This window comes from Elephas maximus, chromosome 6 (assembly GCF_024166365.1).
Source record: "Elephas maximus indicus isolate mEleMax1 chromosome 6, mEleMax1 primary haplotype, whole genome shotgun sequence".
Classification (NCBI taxonomy): Eukaryota; Metazoa; Chordata; class Mammalia; order Proboscidea; family Elephantidae; genus Elephas; species Elephas maximus.
Window position 1 is genome coordinate 67409148 of NC_064824.1, and position 21965 is coordinate 67431112.

General features: G+C 37.8%; 1 protein-coding gene across 2 annotated transcripts in view; it reads right to left on the reverse strand.

Moving 5' to 3' along the window:
* The window catches only part of LRP2 (LDL receptor related protein 2), a 178220-nt gene that overhangs the window by 92387 nt on the left and 63868 nt on the right, over positions 1–21965 (reverse strand). For both annotated transcript variants that reach the window (XM_049887376.1, XM_049887375.1), the window contains exons 10-21: positions 18537–18665; positions 16786–16955; positions 14397–14620; positions 13539–13745; positions 11839–12041; positions 9806–9946; positions 8321–8524; positions 4093–4285; positions 2948–3073; positions 2055–2185; positions 1399–1536; positions 733–1014 (exon numbers count right to left, since the gene is read on the reverse strand). In XM_049887376.1, the coding sequence (XP_049743333.1) occupies positions 733–1014; positions 1399–1536; positions 2055–2185; positions 2948–3073; positions 4093–4285; positions 8321–8524; positions 9806–9946; positions 11839–12041; positions 13539–13745; positions 14397–14620; positions 16786–16955; positions 18537–18665 (2148 nt within the window). The remainder of the gene's footprint in view (positions 1–732; positions 1015–1398; positions 1537–2054; positions 2186–2947; positions 3074–4092; positions 4286–8320; positions 8525–9805; positions 9947–11838; positions 12042–13538; positions 13746–14396; positions 14621–16785; positions 16956–18536; positions 18666–21965) is intronic.

The following is a 21965-nucleotide window of genomic DNA, read 5'->3' on the forward strand; positions in this document are numbered from 1 at the left end:
TTGTTTAGTACTTACCATCTACCAGGCACTTTTCTACGTGCTTTACATACATTTTTTTTTTTTTACATACATTTTCCATTTTAATCCTTACAAAAATACTATGAGGTCTGCATTTTACAGATGAGAAAACTGAGGCTTTGAGAACTTTAGTTTCAAGATCCAGCTGATGTGACTCTAAGGCCCATTCTTAACTTCTAAGCTGTGCTTCTTCCAATCACAATGTCTAACTCAGTCCATAGAAACCTTGACAGTGCATATAGATAAAATACTCCGGCAAAATTTTGCACTCCATTGATTTGTAAACTTTCACTTAAAACACAATAAAAAAAAATTGCACTCTTCGAACAGGAAGATGATACACAAAAGGGGGAAAATTTTAGAAAAACGTACAAATGTACAGTATTCTTTCTCTCCAAAAAGACAAGTTGTTATTACTACTAATCTCACATTGATAGAGATTTTTTAAATTTCAACTGTCCTCTATTTTATTTTAGTTTTTGTTTTATTTTAATGGAATACTTTGCCTTCTTAGCCCCAGTCAATGCCAGGCCCCAGTCAATATTAGCACCTATTTTAATATTACCTATGAATAATATTTATTACCTAGCTTCCTAAAAGCTTTTGAAGTCCATGTCTATGGGTAGCCCAAGTTTATTTATTTATATTTTATAAAAGCACACTTCTCTATGTACAATTCATCTCGGGAAATATCTCCAGTGTATAGCTACTTACTAAATGTGTCACATTGCTGTTCATCGCTGTTATCGTGGCAGTCATTAATTCCATCACAGCGGTAGGAATTGGGCACACATCTGCCGTTATTACAGGGGAAGGAATAGAGGCCACACTGTTCCGTTGGTGGTTCATGGGACTGGTCTTCCACGCATGTCACATGATTGGAGCTCAGGCTCATTCCATAAGGACAACCACACACCCGCTGGAAATTTGGAACTGGAAAGCAGAAGTGGCTGCAGTCGCCGTTAGGGTTGGTGGGTCGACTGCAGTAATTAGAACCTGAAAAACAACGCATAGAGGTAGTAAGTTATGCACATTTCTACTTGGTTGGTCACAGGTTTGGCTGGCGAAGGAAAACAAATAATAAAGAACATTTTCAGACCCGATACTAGAAAGTAGCTTCCTCTTGGTGATCAACATGCCAAAGTGTAACATTCCAATTAAATACAGAAAAGCACTAGAATGCAGTACAATTATTAAAATGATTGTCCTGAAATCCCACCATGCAACACTTTTAGGGTTAGCAGAGCTAGGCAGAGTTTTATACTTTTCACCCACTCAGAGTGATAGGAATATAAAACTATCAGGAGTTATATAAATAATAAGTATTTAAAGGGAAAAAGAGCCACCATGCATATAAGAGAATCTGGCAATCTTACTTACCAGTCTGGGTGTCAGCATCATACATTTTCACGTTCATTATGTTACTAATGCCTTGTCGGAAAATGGTCAGTGCCCCACCATCCGTTTTCCTAACTCGACCAATAGAATTTGATCTCCAGTCAGTAAAAAATGCATACTCTAAGAAGAAAAAGAGGTGATTAGTATTTTTAGTCATAGCTCGTTTATAAATCCCTTGGGAAATTGCAAGTGGCTGATAAATACTTCTTGCAAGGGTGAGAACTGTCTCCCACAAATATCAGTAATATTTTTCCATGATGTGTTTGTCTCTAGAAATGACTCTTTGGAAAACCTATATACCAGGAATCAGATTTAGGCACATATAGATTTAAAAAAAAAAAAAAAAACCTCAGGATTTTCCTATAGAGCATTGGACAGGGCATAGTAAGACGTAAGGCTGAAACATTAGCCTGCTGGGTGCCTCAGGCAAATACTTAACCTTGAAGGACTAGTTTTTCTCTAAGCGCCCTACCAGGTGAAACATCCTATATCCCAACTCTTAAAACACTTAAACTCTTAGAACACTTTTTAGAACATTTTTTTATATTCTAATGTAACCAGCTTTTCTGGAATTGTGAGAAAATGAGTCTACTCCTACAATATACAGTTTTATACAGTTTTACTGCTTCAAAACATACCTCCTGAGATGGTAAGTCCAAATGGATGTGTCATCTGCTCTACACGGTCCAGGGTTCTTCTATCTAAACCATCAAAATTGCTGTTCTCGATTTTGTCAAAAAAGGCATCTGCCCAGTACAATCGTAAAGCACTAAAATAACAAAATACTGCAGTTAGATGTTATCCAGACACTATCAGAGCAACCCTTTACACTGAGGGCATTCAAAAAGAGTGTGTTTCCAAGACTTATATTACATTCCTGAAAAAAATTAACATTTCTTTCCTTGTGAAATAAAGATACTGGTAGTAATCTATGTTTAAGAAGCCCCGGTGGAACAACAGTTAAGCGCTTGGCTGATCACTAAAAGGCTGATGGTTCGAACTCACCCAGTGGCTCTGTGGGAGAAAGACCTGGCAATTTGCTCCCGTAAAGATTACAGCCTAGAAAGCCCTAAGGAGCAGTTAGTTCTATTTGGTCACATGGGGTCATTATGAGTTGAAAATTGAAATGACAATGAAAAATACATATCTTCCCCTTGGCATTTAATACCTGCAAATGATATCTTGATTAATCGATTCCAAAGGTTTCTTATCCTCAAGATGCACCACTGTCCCACTGCTAATGAGGTTCAGGACTTACCTCCATACTGACCTTCCACTACCTCCTATAATTCTGGTTCCCCTAGCAATGTCCTGAGAATATTCATGAATGCATTACACTTATTCCCAGCAGTAGCTGGCCAACTGTTTGTGCCCTTTGTGTTTTTATATCATTCTATATCCTTCTCCAATAGCCTCCTTAAGAAGCTAAGGAGAATCAGTATCAGTTTCCTCACTCCCTCATATTGCTCCAGTATGCTTCATGTGTTCCAAAATAAAAGGGAGCTCAGTAATGCAAACGATTCCTACTTACCTCCAATCTATGGCCAACCCATTGGGCCATCCAAGAGTAGTGTTTACTATAGGCAAAGCATGAGATCCATCACTCCATGCTCTCATAATTTTAGCAGGACGGAACCAATCAGTCCAGAATATATACCTATAAAATGAGGCAATACATCTAGAATATTAACACTGGGACAAACACAAATTCCCCAGAGACTTGCTGCAACTAATTTCATTCTCTCTGTTATTGTGCTTAGCAGATTTCGTGGACAATCTAATTTGTAATTACAAGCTCCGTTATCAACACATGACCAAAATCACAAGCACAATAAGGTTCTTTTGAAATAGAAACACACACACACACACACACACACACACGAAGCAGTATATGAATTGTTAGATATACAGGCTTTGCAGTGAGACAGGCCTAGATTTGGGTACTGACGGTTGTTTAATCACCCTGGGTCCTTGGCCAAGTTACTTTATCTCTCTGGGCCTCAGAGTCTTTATCAGTAAATGTGTGTTATACATACCTCATTCATAAACTAGCTTTTGGATTAAATGAGATTATAATATATGTAGAGTGCTCCCTACACGCCACATACTTCAGATTTGTTCTTTAAATAAGAAAGGCAAGCACCAAAAAGGAATACTGTGTACCTTTTCCTGTCTGACGCTACCAACCACAAAATAGCAAAACATGAAACTTTGTGGTCTGAAAGCCTTTTTAATCTGAAAACTAACAAATGATTAAGTAAGTTTTGCTAAGCTTTATATCAATACACTAAAGCAAGGAAAGAATTTGAGCCTTTCCTGATAATACTGCGGCATATTCATTCCTTCTCTGCTGCATCTGTATCATATTGCTTGGTCCTCTGCAATTGTGAAAAAAACCACAAAGCAGTGAAGACTGAGAAAGCTGAAACTAAGAAGAAAGTTTTCTGAAGCCAATAAAGTGATTATTTTATGCTAAAGAGATAAAATTTAAGGTGATTCCAATTTATACTTAAAGTGATTATTTTATGCTAAAGAGATAAAATTTAAGGTGATTTCAATTTGTACAGTTCAATCTTATATTTGTTGAACTTGCAATATCCCTATGGGATCACTTTTCAATGACTGTAAAAGACGTACAGTTTTTCAAGCTCTTGGAAAAAACATAATCACACTTACCCCATGACAGGATGAACTACGATTGCTCGTGGGTTATTTAAATTCTGGACTATTTCCCGTCTCGATTTATCAGCTAGCCTCATGACACTGATAGACCTGTAAGACGTTTCTGTCCAATACAGATTCTTTGAAATCCAGTCAAAAGTCAAACCTTCAACATTTTCTACCCTGTTAGCCGTGAGAATTTCTCTTCCTGTAAGTTAAAATATGGACATATATATATGTCTTATATAATATCCTTAAATTAAGGATATTATATAAGACATATATTTTACTACTGCGTATTTAAATTTTGCATCAGTATTACAGCATATTTTAGTAACACATGTGGAATTCTTAAGAAAAAAAGAAATGTTGAGCGGCAACATAAAACATGAGGTAAACCTAAAATCTATCTGTTCAAGAGTTCGGATCTCAAAGAATAGATATGATTCTGACAAACAGAACCAGGAGTGGTATGGTCTGGATTTACTCCCTTCCAGAAAAAATTTCTCATTGCAGAACATGTGAATAAGAGATACCTGAGTTCACCACTCACAAACACCACCCACAGACAACTCTGATGAGCTGACACCGCCAGGTACAACTAGGGGGTAACCCTGAGGTATTACCGCCCAACCCTCTCACCAACAGTCTCTCACAACCACATGGTTGCCAAGTTTGGAATGACACAAGTTGGCAAAGTTGGCAAAGATACAAGAAAGGAAATCAGAACTGGGTACAGAAGATAAAAGACCACTTTCCCCTTTTTAAGAAGTTTGTCCATAAAATGATAAAGAAAGCAAATGAGGTTAAGGGTGGGTTGCGTTTTTTTAGGAAGGGAGAGCCTTGAGCATATATAAATATGATGAAGAAAAGTTAGTAGAAAAAGAGAAGTTGGTGAAGAGAAGGGATAATTGAAGGAGCAGGTTCCCTGAGGGCTTCAATCAGCCAATTGTGACTTTAATTTGATGTCTGACAACTCATTTTCTGCACCTATGCTCAGTAAAACTTAATCTTCTCAGTGGAGGGGCTTAACCACTGACTATAAGAATATTTTAAAAGGTACCTTGCTCAGCCGGTGGACTTGAAGTTGATAAGAGGCATCATGAGAATTCCAGTTTTACAAAGCTGACCTGTGGAGGCACCTACAGAGACTTAGCCTCCATGTGGCTTAGAAACACAGCACCACATTTTCGTTGAGCTAAGCTTAATTAGGAGCCCTGGTAGGGCAGTGGATAAGAGTTCAGGCTGCTAACCAAAAGGTCAGCAGTTCAAATCCACCGAGGCCTGCGGAGAAGACACATACACGCAGAAGCCCTCAGTGTATCAGCAACAGGTTCTGAGAAAGGCAAGGGCCAAGGAACTAAGGAGGATTAGTTAAAAGTCAGTACAAAGAACAATTACACCCCAGGCCCCCCCAGATCCTGTGCAGCTGTGCTGCTCTCCTGTCTACCTCCTCTAACAGATCAGAGAATTTATTCTCTGGAGAGTGTAAAGCGGAGAGACTGTGGGCTCAGGATACAGACCGGTGGCTGAGATGACCCATCCACGCATAGAAACCTTCTGGTCAGCTTTTTATAACCCCATCTTTAATACCAAATGAGGTTCCCCGAGATTTAGAAAAAGCATGCTTCATGAAACAAAAAGATAACAAATCAAAAAGAAAAAGGAACCCAGAGAAAACGGAAACAGGAAGATTTGTGTTTTTAAATGTAATTAATAAAACAATAACAAGTTATTATGAAACAAAGTAATCAGAGAACAAGAAAGCTCTTCAAAATTGAAAATATTATAAATGAAATAAAAATTAAAATGCCAAATCTCACAGAACAGAATGATAGAGATGAAAAAAAATGATAGGAAAAAACAACGGATTAATCTAACATTCTGCTACCAGGAATAACAGAAAGAGCGAATAGGAAAAAAAAAAAAAAAAAAAAGAGGCAAGAAGATTTCCTAGAATGGAAGGATATATATCTCAAGATTAAAGGAATGACAAAAAGATCCTAAAAGCTCCCAGAGAGAAACAAAAACACAACACAATAATAACAATATAAATGGTGCTCAGAATGGCAATGGACTTTCAGCATGGGGTACTAGAAGACAGTGGTAAAAATTTCTCTATACAGCTAGACAGTCAAAACCTCAACAACAACAAAAAATAATAATAAGCCATCCTACTTCTCCTTAGGAAGCTACTAGATAACATTTCAGCAAAATGAGGAAATAAATCTGGGAAGTGGATGGCCTGCCAGAAACATGAGGCTGCCAGAAATATGAGGAAGGTGACAATGGGAAATCGGAAGACAAGAGTTGTGCACCACATCCGGACAGAAACAAATCGTAATTAGAACAAGGGAGAGAGGTCTCCAGGGCGGCAAATAATATTACTGTCTTTTTTGGTTAGGCATTTGATCAATCTTTTGAGCATTTGGGGAAAATATATGATAGTTACATAGAAAGCTAAGCAAATGAAAATGGGACAATTGTTAACTCCAGAAATTTGTTCAGGAATGTCATCACAAAATACTACTTGGCTTAGCAGTAAATAATATTTAAATCTTATTAATAAATATTAACACCTACTATAAACTTAACCTACAAGTACAATGTAGCTTTTCAGGGAGAATTGGGGGAGAGGATGCAAGAGCTAACTCCTTATCTATAACAAGGAAGTAAGTATCTAAAATGGATAAATCAAGAAATAGTCGTATAAGCAAAGTATTTAGAAACACGGAGACAAATAATAAAACAGCAAAAAAAAAAAAAGTGGCAAACAATTACCTCTGGAGAGCAGATCTGGGTTGGAAGTGGAGTGGAACAGGTTAATATGGTTTTTCATTGATAATAGCTATAATGATAGCCAACACTTACTGAATATTTACAATTCTCCAGGAATTATTCTAGGTGCTTTACGAATTGACTCAACGGCACTGGGTTTTGGGTTGTTACATGAGTTAAGTTAAAATTCTCTCAACTACCTTACAAGGTATGAGTAGCTATATTATCATCCCTACTTTTCAGATTATGAAAATAATCTACCCAAAATTACATGGCAAGGTTATGCAGGGAGCCAGGATTCAAAACAGGTAGTCTAGCTCCTGAGATGGCCCTCTTAGTTACCACATTAGATTGGCTATTTATTTCAAATTGTAGGTTTTCAACCCACTAGCAATATGAGAGAGAAAATAACCAACCTCTATCTATGAATATACTCAGGTGCGTGCACTGATTAATCTTTCTGATTGGTAGCCAAGTCAAGAAGCATTCAGTCCCTCAGAGAATCTCAGAACATTTTTGCTGTAAGATGTCTGAGAAGGACTCTAATCTAGTGATCTTAATTGGGGACAGAATTAGGAGTACAACTCTCATTTGCAGGTGTTGCTCCTTCCTGTTATGGATTGACTTACATCCCCCCAAAATATGTGTTGTAAATCCTAAACCCTACACCTGTGGTTATAATCTCCTTTGGGAATGGGTTTTCGTTGTTATGCAGAGGTAGTATTAACACAGGGTGTGTCAATCTCTTGAGATATAAAGCAGCAGGTTAAGCACATGAGACAAGAAACCTTGGAATAGAAGCTGAAACAAGACAAGGACCCTTCCTCAGAGCAGAGAGCCTTCCCCTAGAGCCACCACCTTGAATTCAGACTTTCAGCCTCCTAAACCGTGAGAAAATAAATTTCTGTTCATTAAAGCCACCCACTTGTGTTATAGCACCACGAGATATCTAAGACGTGTCACTATCCAATAAGGTACCCCAAGGAAAAGTGTGACTGACTACAATCGATGGTTGTGTAGATTTTAACAGAATTCCAGTCAGCTAAAAACTTAATTTACCATATTTCATATAATTCATGTCTTTTTTCAAAATTATTATTCTAGCACAACCATTAACAAAGACATTCCAGAATACCACAGAGAGGTCATCTCATTGGATCGACCTGGCTGCTGGAACATGGGAAACGGCCTCTAGCCAAATAACCTATACACACCTGCCCTACTCTTGACATGAAAATTACTTATATGTTAATTTTTATCATTGTTAAAATATACCTTCATTTATGAGTTGTTTTGAAAATAAAGGAAAGGCATTTGCTTTAAGTTAATTCATAAGAAAAGAAACCAATTTTTAGCAAGCTTAGCAAAAGACCCCGTTTAAGAAGTGGATGCTAAGTTTTACTGAGCAAATTATTATTATTATTATTGAAAACTCACAGAGAAAACATGGGGGGAAAATTCTTACCTGTGCCATCAATATTTTGTCTACATATCGTATCTCGTGCTGTATCTGAAAAAAAGATAGTTTTCTCTTGGGCCCAAAAATCAACCCCAACAAAGAAAGAATGACTTCTTGTGACTGGGACTATGACATCTTTCTGGGAAGTGAAGACGTTTGGGATCCCACGAATGGCCACTTGGGATGAAAACAGCAGGAACTGCTTAACAGCTGTGGGAAAAGGAACGCAACACAGTCAGCCACAGTCATGGTTCTTGCCCTCCCCAAATTCCAGAGAAATTACCTATATGTCCATACCAAAAAAACCAAACCCATTGCAGGTAAGTCCATTTGGACTCATAGCAACCCTACGGGACAGAGTAGAACTATCCCATAGGGTTCCCAAGGAGTGGTTTGGTGGATTGGAATAGCCAACGTTTTGGTTAGCAGCCGAATGCTTAACGACTGCACCACCAGGGCTCCGATATGTCCATAAAGAACATATGGTCATTCAAAAATGTATGTATGAAAGTAAAAAATAAACTTTTGGAAAACTTAGAAATAATGGGAGAAATCGAAGAAAACTTATCCTTAAGATTTATTTATATAAAATATATATATATATATATGCTGACCATAAATAGTATCAACTGAACTCCGTAATTATTACATCAAAATTTCCAAGTTCGTGTTAACATTTGTATAGAGACCTATCCAGACCAAGAAAACAGTTAAGCAACAGCAACCAGGTAAATTATTTTAAAAGAAATAAAGGATAGAAAGAAGGGAGGGGGGAGGAGAGAGTGACAGTATGTCAAGAAATGAGAAAAAGAGCTGGAGGTATAAAAAAAAAAATGACAAAAATAAATATTGAAAGACGGATTTTAAAACAATGCAACACTGACATTGTTTTTAAAATGAGGGGTTTTTATCTGAATCTAGAATTACCTAGAAAGTTAACAAATTCGTCTGAGCAAGAATAAGAGTAAGACAGAAGCAACGTCATCTGGGGAGTCAGCATTTGTCAATGGCAACAGAAAAGAACTCAAAATTAAATCATATGGGTCCATATTTAATAAAAGGAGACAAGGATTTCAGGAAGGAAGCAAAGGGGAAAGAAAGCCCAAGAAAACCTTAGGCATTGAATTAAAGGACAGGAGTCCCTGGGAAGTACAAACAGTTCAGACACTTAGAAATGACTCAGAAGAAAAGCTTGGAAATCTACTTCCAAAGAAATCAACAATGCATTGAAAATTGTACGGAGTACAGTTCTATTGCCAACTGCATGGCAACTGGTTCGGTTACCAAAGGACAGAATTTACGTCTTCAAACAGCTCTGTGTGTAAAGGAGGGAGATGCTCTGTGCGCTACAGAAAGCTTATCGGGGCGAAGAGGGAAGATGCGGAGCTGGCCCAGTCCAAAAGCAGCAGTTGTCTGTTGTCTAGGTAGAGGCATGCACACCCATATCTGTGTGCTGCCTGCCAGAAAAACAGTCCAAAACAGATTTCTTACCAACACAGTGGCGGTTGTCCTCAGCCAGGTCGAACCCAAGGGTGCACTTGCAGCGGTAACCCAAACCGTCATTATCTAATATATGGCTGATGACACAGACCTGTTCACAACCCCCATTGTTATTTCCACAAGGATTTTCAGCTGGAGTAAAGGAAAAGTACCAATTAGAAATGTATAATTATCCAAGGCATGTAAGGTCAATATGAGCTCTATAGATGAAATAGAGCAGTAATGGGTTTGAAACTCGATGAAGACCTGGGTACAATTGCCCTCCCAATTTCATTGCTCTCAAATTAATGGTGGCAAAAAGCAGGACTATCACAACTGGATAACTTCGGTAGTTCTTCTTCCCAACAATTATGTCAGGATCTGTCTTCTAACCTCAGTGGTAAGAAATAATTAAAGAAAATTTTAATGCCATTTTTACCATTTGTAAGATGTAATAAATAGCTTTTACTCACTGAATGCTTACTTTGTAAGTATGCTAACTTTCATCCAATAACTCTAAGAGCTAAGCATTTCAAAGAAGAGGAAACTAAGTCTCCAAAAGGTTAGACAACTTGCCCAAGATTATTCAGTGACTAAACAGTTAAATTAGGATTCATACCCAGATCTGATTTCAAAACCCCGTATGTCTGAAACACAAACTACTTTATAGTTCCAAAAGCCACCTTTTAAAGTAGCAACCTTAGGAGATTCACTGTACACCCATTACAACACTGTCACAGCTCTGATTCACCCAATACAGCATGTATTTCCCCAGGATGACTACTTTGAAGGATAGTCATCTAACAGTTCTAGTGGTTGAGTCGTTTTCTTTTTAAATCAACCTAGTCTTTCTCCACCCTAAACAAACCCATCTCTTCACATGAGAATCTTTTTTTTAATAATTTTTATTGTGCTTTAACTGAAAGTTTACAAATCAAGTCAGTCTCTCACATATAAACATATATACACCTTACTACATACTCCCGTTTACTCTCCCCCTAATAAGTCAGCCCGCTCCCTCCTTCCAGTCTCCTTTCATGACCGTTTTGCCAGTTTCTAACCCTCTCTACCCTCCCATCTCCTCTCCAGACAGGCGATGCCAACACAGTCTCAAGTGTCCACCTGATACAAGTAGCTCACTTCTCCTCAGCACCTCTCTCCAACCCATTCTCCAGTCCAGTCCATATCTGATGAGTTGTCTTCAGGAATGGTTCCTATCCTGGGCCAACAGAAGGTTTGGGGACCATGACCGCAGGGATTCTTCTAGTCTCAGTCAGACCATTAAGTTTGGTCTTTTTATGAGAATTTGGGGTCTGCATCTCACTGTTCTCCTGCTCCCTCAGGGGTTCTCTGTTGTGCTCCCTGTCAGGGCAGTCATGGGTTGTGGCTGGGCACCATCTAGTTCTTCTGGTCTCAGGATGATGTAAGTCTCTAGTTCCACATGAGAATTTTAAAGCTAAACTTGTCTTCCTCTAAATTACTGTTCACCAATGTTAAACTTTATACCAACATATCATTTCAAATTTCAGTTAAAACCATGAAACACAAGCAGCTGGCTGAAAAATAACAAGATTAACCAGTCCCTGAATCAAAATATTTCTTTTCTTTGATAAGTGACCAACTAGAGACATCAAACCCAGGTGGTCTATACACACCTTATGCATACTACATACACAAGAGAGGAGAAGGAAAATAATCTCTCTGAGACCACCAAAAATGAGCACTTAGGCATGTCATTTTGCTCTTTTGGGCCTCAGTTTCCCCAATGGTAATATTAGAGGATTGACACAGATTTCTCCTAGTAGATTTAGGATAGCCATTTTGGCCTGTTTTCTTTGCTGCTATACCCCTGGCACTTGCAGTAACCAATAAATAGATCTTAAGTACATCAATTTCTCCCGAGTACCCATCTAGGTAACTTTTTAGGTAACCCTTCATGTATTTGAAAATAACACCCAAATGTCATGGGATCTCTCATCATTTTGAGATGAGCTTTGAGAAAACCTTTGAGTCCAAGCACAGTTTCTATGGATCTGGGGGGTTACCTTTGCGCTGTCTGAGGGAATGGTAAATAGTCACTCCATAAGGTCTCAGGGTGGACTGGTAGTACACTTGTGGGTTGGTTTCTGTGAACTTATTTGCCTTCATTACAGCCATCTTTGTCCAATCAGTAAAGAACAACTGCTCTTCAAACAAGGTTATCCCATAGGGTTGAGGAATAAGCGAGCCTCCATGAACTACTGTCTTCCTGTTACAAAAGAAATATATGCGTATATTGCAAGATTTTTTTTTGTTTTGCTTTATTTTGATTAAAGTGGAGTCAGTACAATAAAATGCCTAAAAAAATTATTGCCTTATTACTAACATAGAATATATAGAAAATATACATTAAAGATACATGTGTATTTCCATCAACATTTGTTAGGATTTTCATGTTGTCTCTTGGGAAAGATCCTTGAGACTTACATTCAAGTCCCAGTCACTTCTCTAGCTTCTTCTAGATCTTGCTGTTTCCTCACCTACCCTTCCTTCTTTTAAGGGTTGCCATATACATATATAAAACGGCAAAGATCTGTAATAGCATTTTGAATTCCGTAGATGAAAGACAGTATCCAGGGCCCGGAAATCTGATGCCTTCAAAAATTATTTCCCACTGAATCACTGACCATTTCTTGGCAATTAGGGAGCAGGACAGTGAGTATTCAACCCACAGTATGAAAGCTGAGGTACACAGTAAAGAGGGGAAAAAAAAGAACCTACGGTGGCACATTTAGTGCACGCCAATAATAACATGGTACATTAGCAAATTCCAGAACCCTAAATGCCACCTGCTGGCAGAGTAAGGTGCAATGGCGATGATTTTAGTTGTATTCACAAGCTTTAATGTTCCTTCACAGGCAGCAAACGAGTTAAATCTTTAACTTGGCATAAGAATATTTAGACTATATAATCTAATGTCAAAACATCCCATTGAAAAAGAAAATTAAGACAATTCGTCAATTTTTGTTTTTATACAATATATCCAGTTTACTAATTTTTTTATTACATTACTCCACATTCTCACTGGGAGACCAGTTTCAGTGATAACAAGTCAGAGTCTTTATACCCAACCACTTTATTGAACCAGAGATTGGGCTAAGACTATAAAATTCAGGGGCAAACAGAGATAGCACCAAATAGAGATAAAGAGAAAACAGAGCTATGTTATTCCTTTCATCAAGAAAATAATAAAATCAAGTCATTTAGAAAAAAATTCAACTTACCAACCTATTTGCTGAATTCACAAACTGTAATTTTTATCAGCCAAAATTTGAGAATATATCTTAACCATTTTTTTTAAATATCAAAAGGAGAGTTAGCTCCAATCAGATGAAGAAGATGAAGAAAAAAGTATGCCATATTCTACCTTCAAATCATAAATTATCTTTGAAATCTTAAATATATTAGGATAACATTAATGAATAATAAAGCTTAAAAACAAAGTGATCCTTTACCCCAAAGCATAAGGGAATCCAGGAGTTAATAAAGATTATATGCTCCATCTGGGATTGGGAAAAGAGGTAAAGAAACAAATGCTTTAGGTAATATTCAGTGTGTGTTATTATGGAACACTAGAAAAGCTAAAAAATTCAGAGCAGGTCACTTCATGGTAAAGATCATTCAAGCTGTAATGTCAACCAAAAAGGAATATTTTAATTCTGGTCCTTTTAAAGCTTTAAATAAATAAATAAATAAAACTTCTTACCTTTGCAGTCCATCATAAGTTATAGTCTCAATGTAATCAAACCGGGCGTCAACCCAGTAAACACGCTTTGATACCATATCCAGAGTTATCCCAGCAGGCCATCCCAGCTTTGATTTTACCAAAGATGTACGAGCAGTGCCATCCATGAAAGCCCTTTCCACTGCAGGCACCCCAGAAAGATTCTCCCAATCTGAGAAAAATAAATAACTACAAAAGAAAGATGAAAGGGGTCTGTTATTTTACTAATTTACCTGGAAAATATTTTTTTCGATTGTGTGTTTGAATTAATGGAACTTTCCTCCAGCTGACTAGAGAACCACAGGTTATAATATAGCAGAGCTAAAAATTCTTATTCCCCTTCTAAACTTTCTCCCTTCTTCCTGGCTCCGTCTTGAAGTACATTTCCTCAAAAGTGGAGGTCAGTAAATTTTTTAAATTGAAGAAAAGTAATGATCATCAGTCCTGTGGGATGGATGCACGCTAAACAACTCATAATAAGAGAAGAGCATTGACATTCAACCCCAGTAGGTAAGGAGAAAGTGCCCCTTTTCACTATTTAAATTGACTGATGTTAGAGTAATCACCTTAAGAAAGCTGAAACATAAATAACCCCCCCAAAATTAACTATTTTAAGGAGACCAGTAGGTGTGTTTGGTTACTTATGCTCAAACGGAATTGTATTTCATCAACTCCTTTAAAGCTGCTATGAATAGACATATAAAATGAACATGGGTTCTTGACTACACGACCTAAAGGAAATGAGAATTAACCTACAATTACTCCAACAAATGTTCAATGTATAGAGGGAGAGATAAAACTCCAAAAATAGAGGGATGAGTATGTATTCACAGCACTTACCCAATAGTTGGGTCCAAGGCGATTCCTCTAGGATGCCCCAAGTTTTCTGTGATAAGGGTAACCCGGTCGCTTCCATCCAAATTTACCACATCTATGCGGTTGACCGTGGTCTCCACCACATAAAGTTTATTATTAATCCAGTCCACAGCCAAATTCTCTGCAGTGTCAACAGAAACATTGAGAACTTCTTGGATATCTAAAGTATTAATGTCAATTGAAAAAACCTGAAAGAAAAATCAAAATTATTTTAATTCTTAAGCATAACTAACTGTGGACACTGTTTTCTTACACTTCATTCAATGTAACATTGTTTTTGTTCTTACTTTTTAAAGCCTACATTTCTCCTTCTTAGTAAGACATAAAAGCCCAATTCTACTAAACCCAAACTGAAATAACTTTGAAACTAATAACAAAAAGGACACAATATGTAGAGCTTAACACCCAGTATCTCATTTAGCCCTCTAAACAAAACTATGTAATTAGTACTTAATATTAATAATATCCTCAGATCACAGATGAGGAAACCGAATCTTAGTCAAACAGCCTAGGAGGTGATGGAGCCAGGATTTGTACATGGCTTTCTCTGACTCCAAGGCCTGGCATCCTAACCATTAGCCCTGAGACACACATACATTTTGCTTAAAGCATTTCTCAGGACCTAAAAAATCAATACAGTCCATGTGTGTCCTAAGATGAAAAAAGAATTTGTAATACATTAGTATCTTCAACAAATCCTCAGCCAAGTACATGCTATAGACCTAAGGAAGGTGAGAAAGGCATTTGAGATATCACCATTTTGCCTTCTATAGGTCAGGTAAGAGCTACATGTAAAAAAACAGTCTGGTTCTATACAGTCACAGGTTTCTCAAAAAGAAAGGTGGCTGTTTCGAGCTTTAAGATGGTAAAATTTTGGCACAGACTCAAGAAGCTCTCCTGGTCCAAGGAGAGACCTAAGAAAGCCATTGTTACAAGAGCTATACAAAATGAGCCACCACCATCTTCCCAACCCCATATCCCTCCCCACAGGCCACAGGCATGTGTTATTTGGCCTGCCTTTATGGGTGTTTCTTAAAAATTTGAGCCAACACCAGGAGAGCATGCAGAAAAAGTCACATTTCTAGTTTTCTTTAAAATATAAAAAGATCTGGCAATACTGGGCCTTCAATACTACTTGGCAACAGTGTGCTGGAGTGTGCAGAAATGGGCCCTTCAGATAGGGCATGGCTCTCCGGTTTGCCATAATACCACCATTTCTATCTAGTGCTGTGTGTGAATACCCGGCCTGTTTACATGACATACCTACAGCCTAGGGGGAGAAAAAGATAACCTAAACTCTAGGCTGGTGAATGTTCTGACCACAGGAACAATGGGAATAATTTTTCTACTAAATATTTGAACTACTAACGTATTTATGACATCAGCCTCTGAAGTTTTGTACACCAATACTGTACTTTTAACAATATTAATAAATGTATTATTCATGCTTAAATGAGGAAACGAATTTCTAAATTCAAGATAAGACAGGTGGCCTCTTACTTGCGAGACCCTATCCCCATCTACCTCTCTGAGGTAATAAAACATAATAAAACAAATAACAGGATGAAAAGCACTAACTTGGCAATTTGACATCAAGAGGGCAGCTAAATGCTCCACCATTGGTTTCCATAAAAAGTTTAATTAAAGCGTGTGATTTTTCTGGTAGAGGAGGTGATTAGTTGTACTCAAATCACAATTGTTAACAATCCAAATCCAAAATTTATACATTTCATTTAAGTAAATTAAAACTTTATTAATGAAACAAGGAATGTAAGATGAAGAAATAAAATTCCATAACTTGAGAGGCATCTCTAAAATTTATGTTTTAAAGTTTTCCACTGCATTGCTCAAAGTTGAAACTAAATCCCTCACACTTTCCAAATAAGACAGTGTAACAAAATTTTGGCCATTAAACAAAATACTGTCAATATTTGTTATCCAAGCTTCAATTACAGTTCCATTTAGAAGATGCAAGTAAAATCTGATTTTTATCATCTAGGAAAGCAGAGTACTTTTTACATTTTAAATGATCAAGTTTCAAAAATTACTACCAAATATCTATCCAGTTTTGAAAGAATGTCTACTATTTCTTTTAATTAGGCTTTTGGACTCCATTTCGAATAAAATTAAAAGTTGCTCAAAGCTTATCCATATAATAGACTGCTTTGTTTAACAGGTCACATGTAATAGAATAGTATGGAAAAGGTGCTGATTAACATAAAATATCTCAAGGGCCTTTTGTTAGAAAACAAAGGAACTTTCCTCCCTACTCCCCCTAAAAAGAAAAGCCATCAACACTTTGGGCTCAGGGTTCTATAAGCACCTACGATAGGCTCCTGAAATTTCTATTTACCTTATCTTGCGTGATGTCTGTCCAAAAGACTCTGTGCAGCTCATAGTGAAAATCCACACCCACGGCCACTCCCCGATGCTGAGACTCTACCAGGATCTGGAAGCTCCTTCCATGAATATCACCAATTAGCAAATCCCGACCATTGGAGAAGATAACAGAGGCCTGGCCAGCTAAACACAAAGATGAAAGGCATTACTACTCCTTTAGGGAAGCAAGAATGCTGAAGTAACTTACAATTGATATGATTCATGCTTTTTTCGAATGCTTTCTTCAGTATTATTTGATGCTTTAAAAAAACCTCTGAGGTAAACATACAGGTGTCACTCTATCCATTTTACAGATGGACAAATTAAGGTACATAATCAGGAAGTACCTGACTCTAGCAATGCACCTTCAATGACACTGAGGAAAATACATTGGGTATTTGCAAGAGTTATCGATCATATGGGCACCTTATATCCATGTGCAATTTTAAATTGTGTTAAACAGAGAACACATTTTAAGGACTACCAAGAAATCACTCTGTGAAAAACATGGCAAATCCAAATCTGCTCTACCTGTGTACTCATAATCCACCCAAACTAAGCATGCAAAATAACATACGTATAAGGTTATTCTTTGCAGTAGCAAAAGATAAGAAATGATATAAAAGTCTATCAGTAGGGGACTGGTTAAATGTACAGCCATAAAATGGAATATCATGATACTATTTAAAAAAATGGGTAGGAGCTTTCTGTACTATATGTAATACGCGGTAATGTGTTATGCAATACATTGACATCAGCAAAATTGCACAAGGTTAAATATCTGTACTTGTACATTCATATATATACACATATATATATAACTGTTAAAAATCACACAGGAAATCAGGTATTTCTATCCCAAAACAACTAAAAAATGGACCATATATCAATTCAAACTCAGTTGTCCAATTTTGCATAAATTTACCAAATTTACTGGTAATAATAAATATCAAAATTATTTCTGTAGATATTTGTCATCTACAGTTGTAATACCAAAAACCAAACCCACTGCCATCAGGATGATTCCAACCACAGCGACTTTATAGGAACAGGGCAGAACTACCCCATAGGGTTTCCAAGGGTGTAAATCTTCACAAAAGCAGATTGCCACATCTTTCTCCCATGGAATAGCTGGGAGGTTTAACCACCAACCTTTCTGTTAGCTGCCAAGTGCTTTAACCACCGCACCACCAGGGCTCCTTATATTTATGACAAGCAAGTTAATTTAAAAATAAATAAGCATTCCATGATTAAGTGTGGTGGGTGATGGAATAGCCCAGGCTCAAAGTGAACCAAAAGCCAATAAAAATATATATATTAATAAAAACCAAAAAACCAAACCCAGTGCTGGCGAGTCGATTCTGACTCATAGCGACCCTATAGGACAGAGTAAAACAGCCCCATAGAGTTTCCAAGGAGGGCCTGGAAGATTCGAACTGCCAACCCTTTAGTTAGCAGCCGTAGGATTTAACCACTATGCCACCAGGGCTTCCTATATTGATAAAGGTTATCATTAATCCACAAATAGATCCCTAATAATCAAAGTATCAAATTAATGTTGACCCATTCTTCCTGGCAGCAATTGGGTGCCAGCAGTGGCTTCCGATTTGTGATGATAAAACCCTGCCATCAGCATTAATGCATATTTCTTTTGTCATTTGCCATGGATGGAGAATATTAGTCAAAACTATTCAGATATATGACAAGTGTCCATAATTAACTCACAGGAAGTACTAGCTTTGCACTGCCTTTGATGCTCCAAGACATAGCCTTCTGCACAGTGGCACTGGTGATGGCCAATGCGGTCTTCACACACCTGGGCACAAATGCCCCATATTTGGCACTCATCAAAATCTGCCACATGAGAAATAAACATTTGTCATCATGTTTACCAGCGTTTCTTGTGTACCGTTTGACAAAAATTCTGGACAAGATGTGTAGCAATACGGTGATGTCCATGTCAAAATAAGCACCCTCTGAACAGATTCTAGGCATACAATAAAAAATAGGAATTCAGAACAAGCATCTTCATACGAGGGAAAACCCAAGAATATTTAAATAGTTTTTTAAATCTATATGAAGGATAACTGTGTAGAAGATGTACAACACCATCTGGATTCAGTCCTGTAGTACTGCATTTCATATTAATGGTGCTTACAAATATCTGAATTTTGGTGTAAACGCTTCCTATCAAAACAGTGCTTTCTAATATGGTAGCCACTAGCCCCCCGTGGTAATTCAAATTTAAAATTTGCCGCATTTCATGTGCTCAATACCCACATATGATTCGTGGTTACCATAGTGGAGAGCACAAGTACAGAACATTTCCATTACTGCAGAAAGTTTTATTGCACAGCTGCCTTTTCTCCAAGGTTAAAAAATCATAACCAAAATTAAAATTTTCAAAAATGTCCTCTTCTACTAATTTATTTATTATTCAAAGTCCATTACATTACAGAACTCTGTTCATTGCCACAGAAGTCACGGTTATACTGAGTAAAAAAAGAGTTTCAATATAATTGACATATAAACATGGGGTAGAGAGAACAAGTCAGTGTGCCAAATATCTTTTTTTGACCCTCCAGGTTCACATCCGCTTTCAATCCTCCTCCCCCTTCGCTGGGAGGCTGACCTTTAGCTCAAGTTAATTTTAATTTTTGAAACCATCCCACTCCCCAGATTTCTAAAATCCAATTACATTTGCCACAAATGTCAGAGTTGTGAATTGCGTTCTCCCACACCTGCTACTTGGTCCACCATCTGGTGACTTCCAACTAGAAAAGTCCAAGATGACCCTGGGAGCAAGCTAATGGGTCCAGTTGTCCCTCTAAACCAAATGTAACAACAACATGGGCCAGTATACCTTTCTTTCCAAGGACTGTGGTTATAGAAAAAAAAAAGCCCTTATTTATCAATCTCTTTTGTGCCCTCTTCTCAGCCCTGAGAAAACTCCACCTGAGGCTTCGCCCCAGTAGGAAAGTACAGGACATTCGTCCTCAAACCTCCAGAATGTCATGACCTCATTTTGAATGCAGGACCCATGAGGCTATGCTTAAGAGTCCAGAGTCACCCTGGGAGCAGGAGTTCTGAAGTCAAGCAGAAGGAAACCCAAGGTGGAAAAATCCTTGGGCATTAATGTTCTTTCCATCACCTGGACTACAATTGCTTTAAAGAGTGAAATGATTATATAAAATCTCTAGCCCTCTTAATCAGTGATTTTGTCCTTTCGATTACTGTGGAGAAAAGTGAATTAATACCCACTTCACCATGAAAAAGTACAATTAAATGTCTTCATGAGGGTAGAGAAGATAGTGGAACTGCATAAAACCCTGAAACACTGCTTTACAAACCGTGTTTTTTTATTCTTTGTTCCCTCCTACCAGCAATTACTGCTTTGGAAATAATTTAAAAAATGCCTTAAAAAAAAAAACAAAAAACCTTTTTAGCTTAGATGTCTTTGGACACTCTCTGATCCATCTGGCTGTGTGAAATCCCACCGTGCTGAATGACCTTCCTGCCCTCGCTCTGCACCACGATGTCACTCTGTCAACAAACAGCATGTCCTGTCAATCAGAAACAATGAACCCGGCAAACTGCTTCAGCAAGCCCCAGAGCTTCCACTGCCAGGTCAAGACTATCAGAGGCAGATGAATGGTAGAAAGACACAAGATTTCATGTCAGAACTGTTCAACTTTATTCTTGATCACCACTGAGGCATTCGCTGGGGAGCCATGTCTCAGCTGATAAACACTGCAGAAGTTTCCTACACCTGAAGCCTCTGTAACGAGTCAGCCATGCAGAGGAGGACAGAGAGTATTTGTTAACTTGAAATGCTTGAGAAAGCAAATCAAAACAGCAATTCTCCGAAAAGCTCAGCTGAAACAAGTGTAACTAGTTTGATAATGTCATGTATTTAAACTAAAGAATTCTCTTTACAAGGAGACTGAAATAGGGAGGGTAAATCAGTCGTCTTTGAAATAAATATGGAATAAATATTACACCCGGCTTCAAAATTCAGGGGCAAATGAAGAATAGGAAAGCTAACAGAAAAGGTCTCTGCAGGTGGCACGGGGCCTCACGTTCACAAAGACCCTCATACGTAGACTTTTGAGTCTCCAAATGAGGTTGTCTGTACTAAAGTCCCGGGCATATTATTGTCAGGATTAAAAGATGTTCATTATGGAACTTAGAGCTAGTGCACCATTATCAGCCCAAACTATCCCCAGTGTGATAAGAGCAGATATTTATAAAAATTGTCAAAGTATCTTCTGCATGGCATAGTACTGAAATTTTCCATATTACATTGATTAATAGCTTAAATGTAAAATTTTATAACACAATAACTTCATTAGGATGGGTTGCAAAAAATTTAAGGGACCCAGAACACTGATATTTTAAGAAGCCCTGGACACAGATCTGGATATTGGAAAAGATGTTGGAAAATGTGCTATCTGAGCTTTAGGGTAGAAAAAAGATTGAGGACAGATTGTGGGGCAGCACAAGACTGAATTAGGAATTCTGAAAAAGCAAATCACTTTTACTAAAAAGATTTCATGGCCTCTCAAGCTCCAACTGCAAGGCAGCCCAGTTCCAACTCCTCTTTGGGGGTTGGGAGAGAAAAAAAGAGAAAAGCTGACGTAATACTGAGAATGTGTCTTCTGGTATTTCTATTGGAATTCCTTTTCTACTAAGAGAAAAGGGAAAATGCCTAGAGAACTAAAAGACTGGAAATGGGATTGGCAGCTGGGTGGCAATAAAGGGGGGTGGAGGGGTCTGACATTTGGCAAAGACAAAGGAGCAGCTTCACGCCCACAGATGAGCACCACTCAGAGAAAAAGGGGATGCTGCCTTCTCAGAAATGCCAGGAAGCATAGGCAGGAGTGCCAAAGTGGAAAAGCCCCATAGCGAATGAGGATGTTCTTCTGAAAGTGTTTTTAAATTACATGAAAGCATCCCAAATGTAATCTAATTATATAATAATAATAAGACAAAAAGTGCCCTGCAATTTTATTTAATGCCAGTTGCAGATTATAGTGTTTACAAAATGTCTAGAAATGATTAATATTAGAGAAGGGGGTGTTTCTAAAACAATTCAGCATTTTCTCTGAGTCTCCAGGATCTCTGGGTCTGGCTTGTATAACTCATTGGATCTGA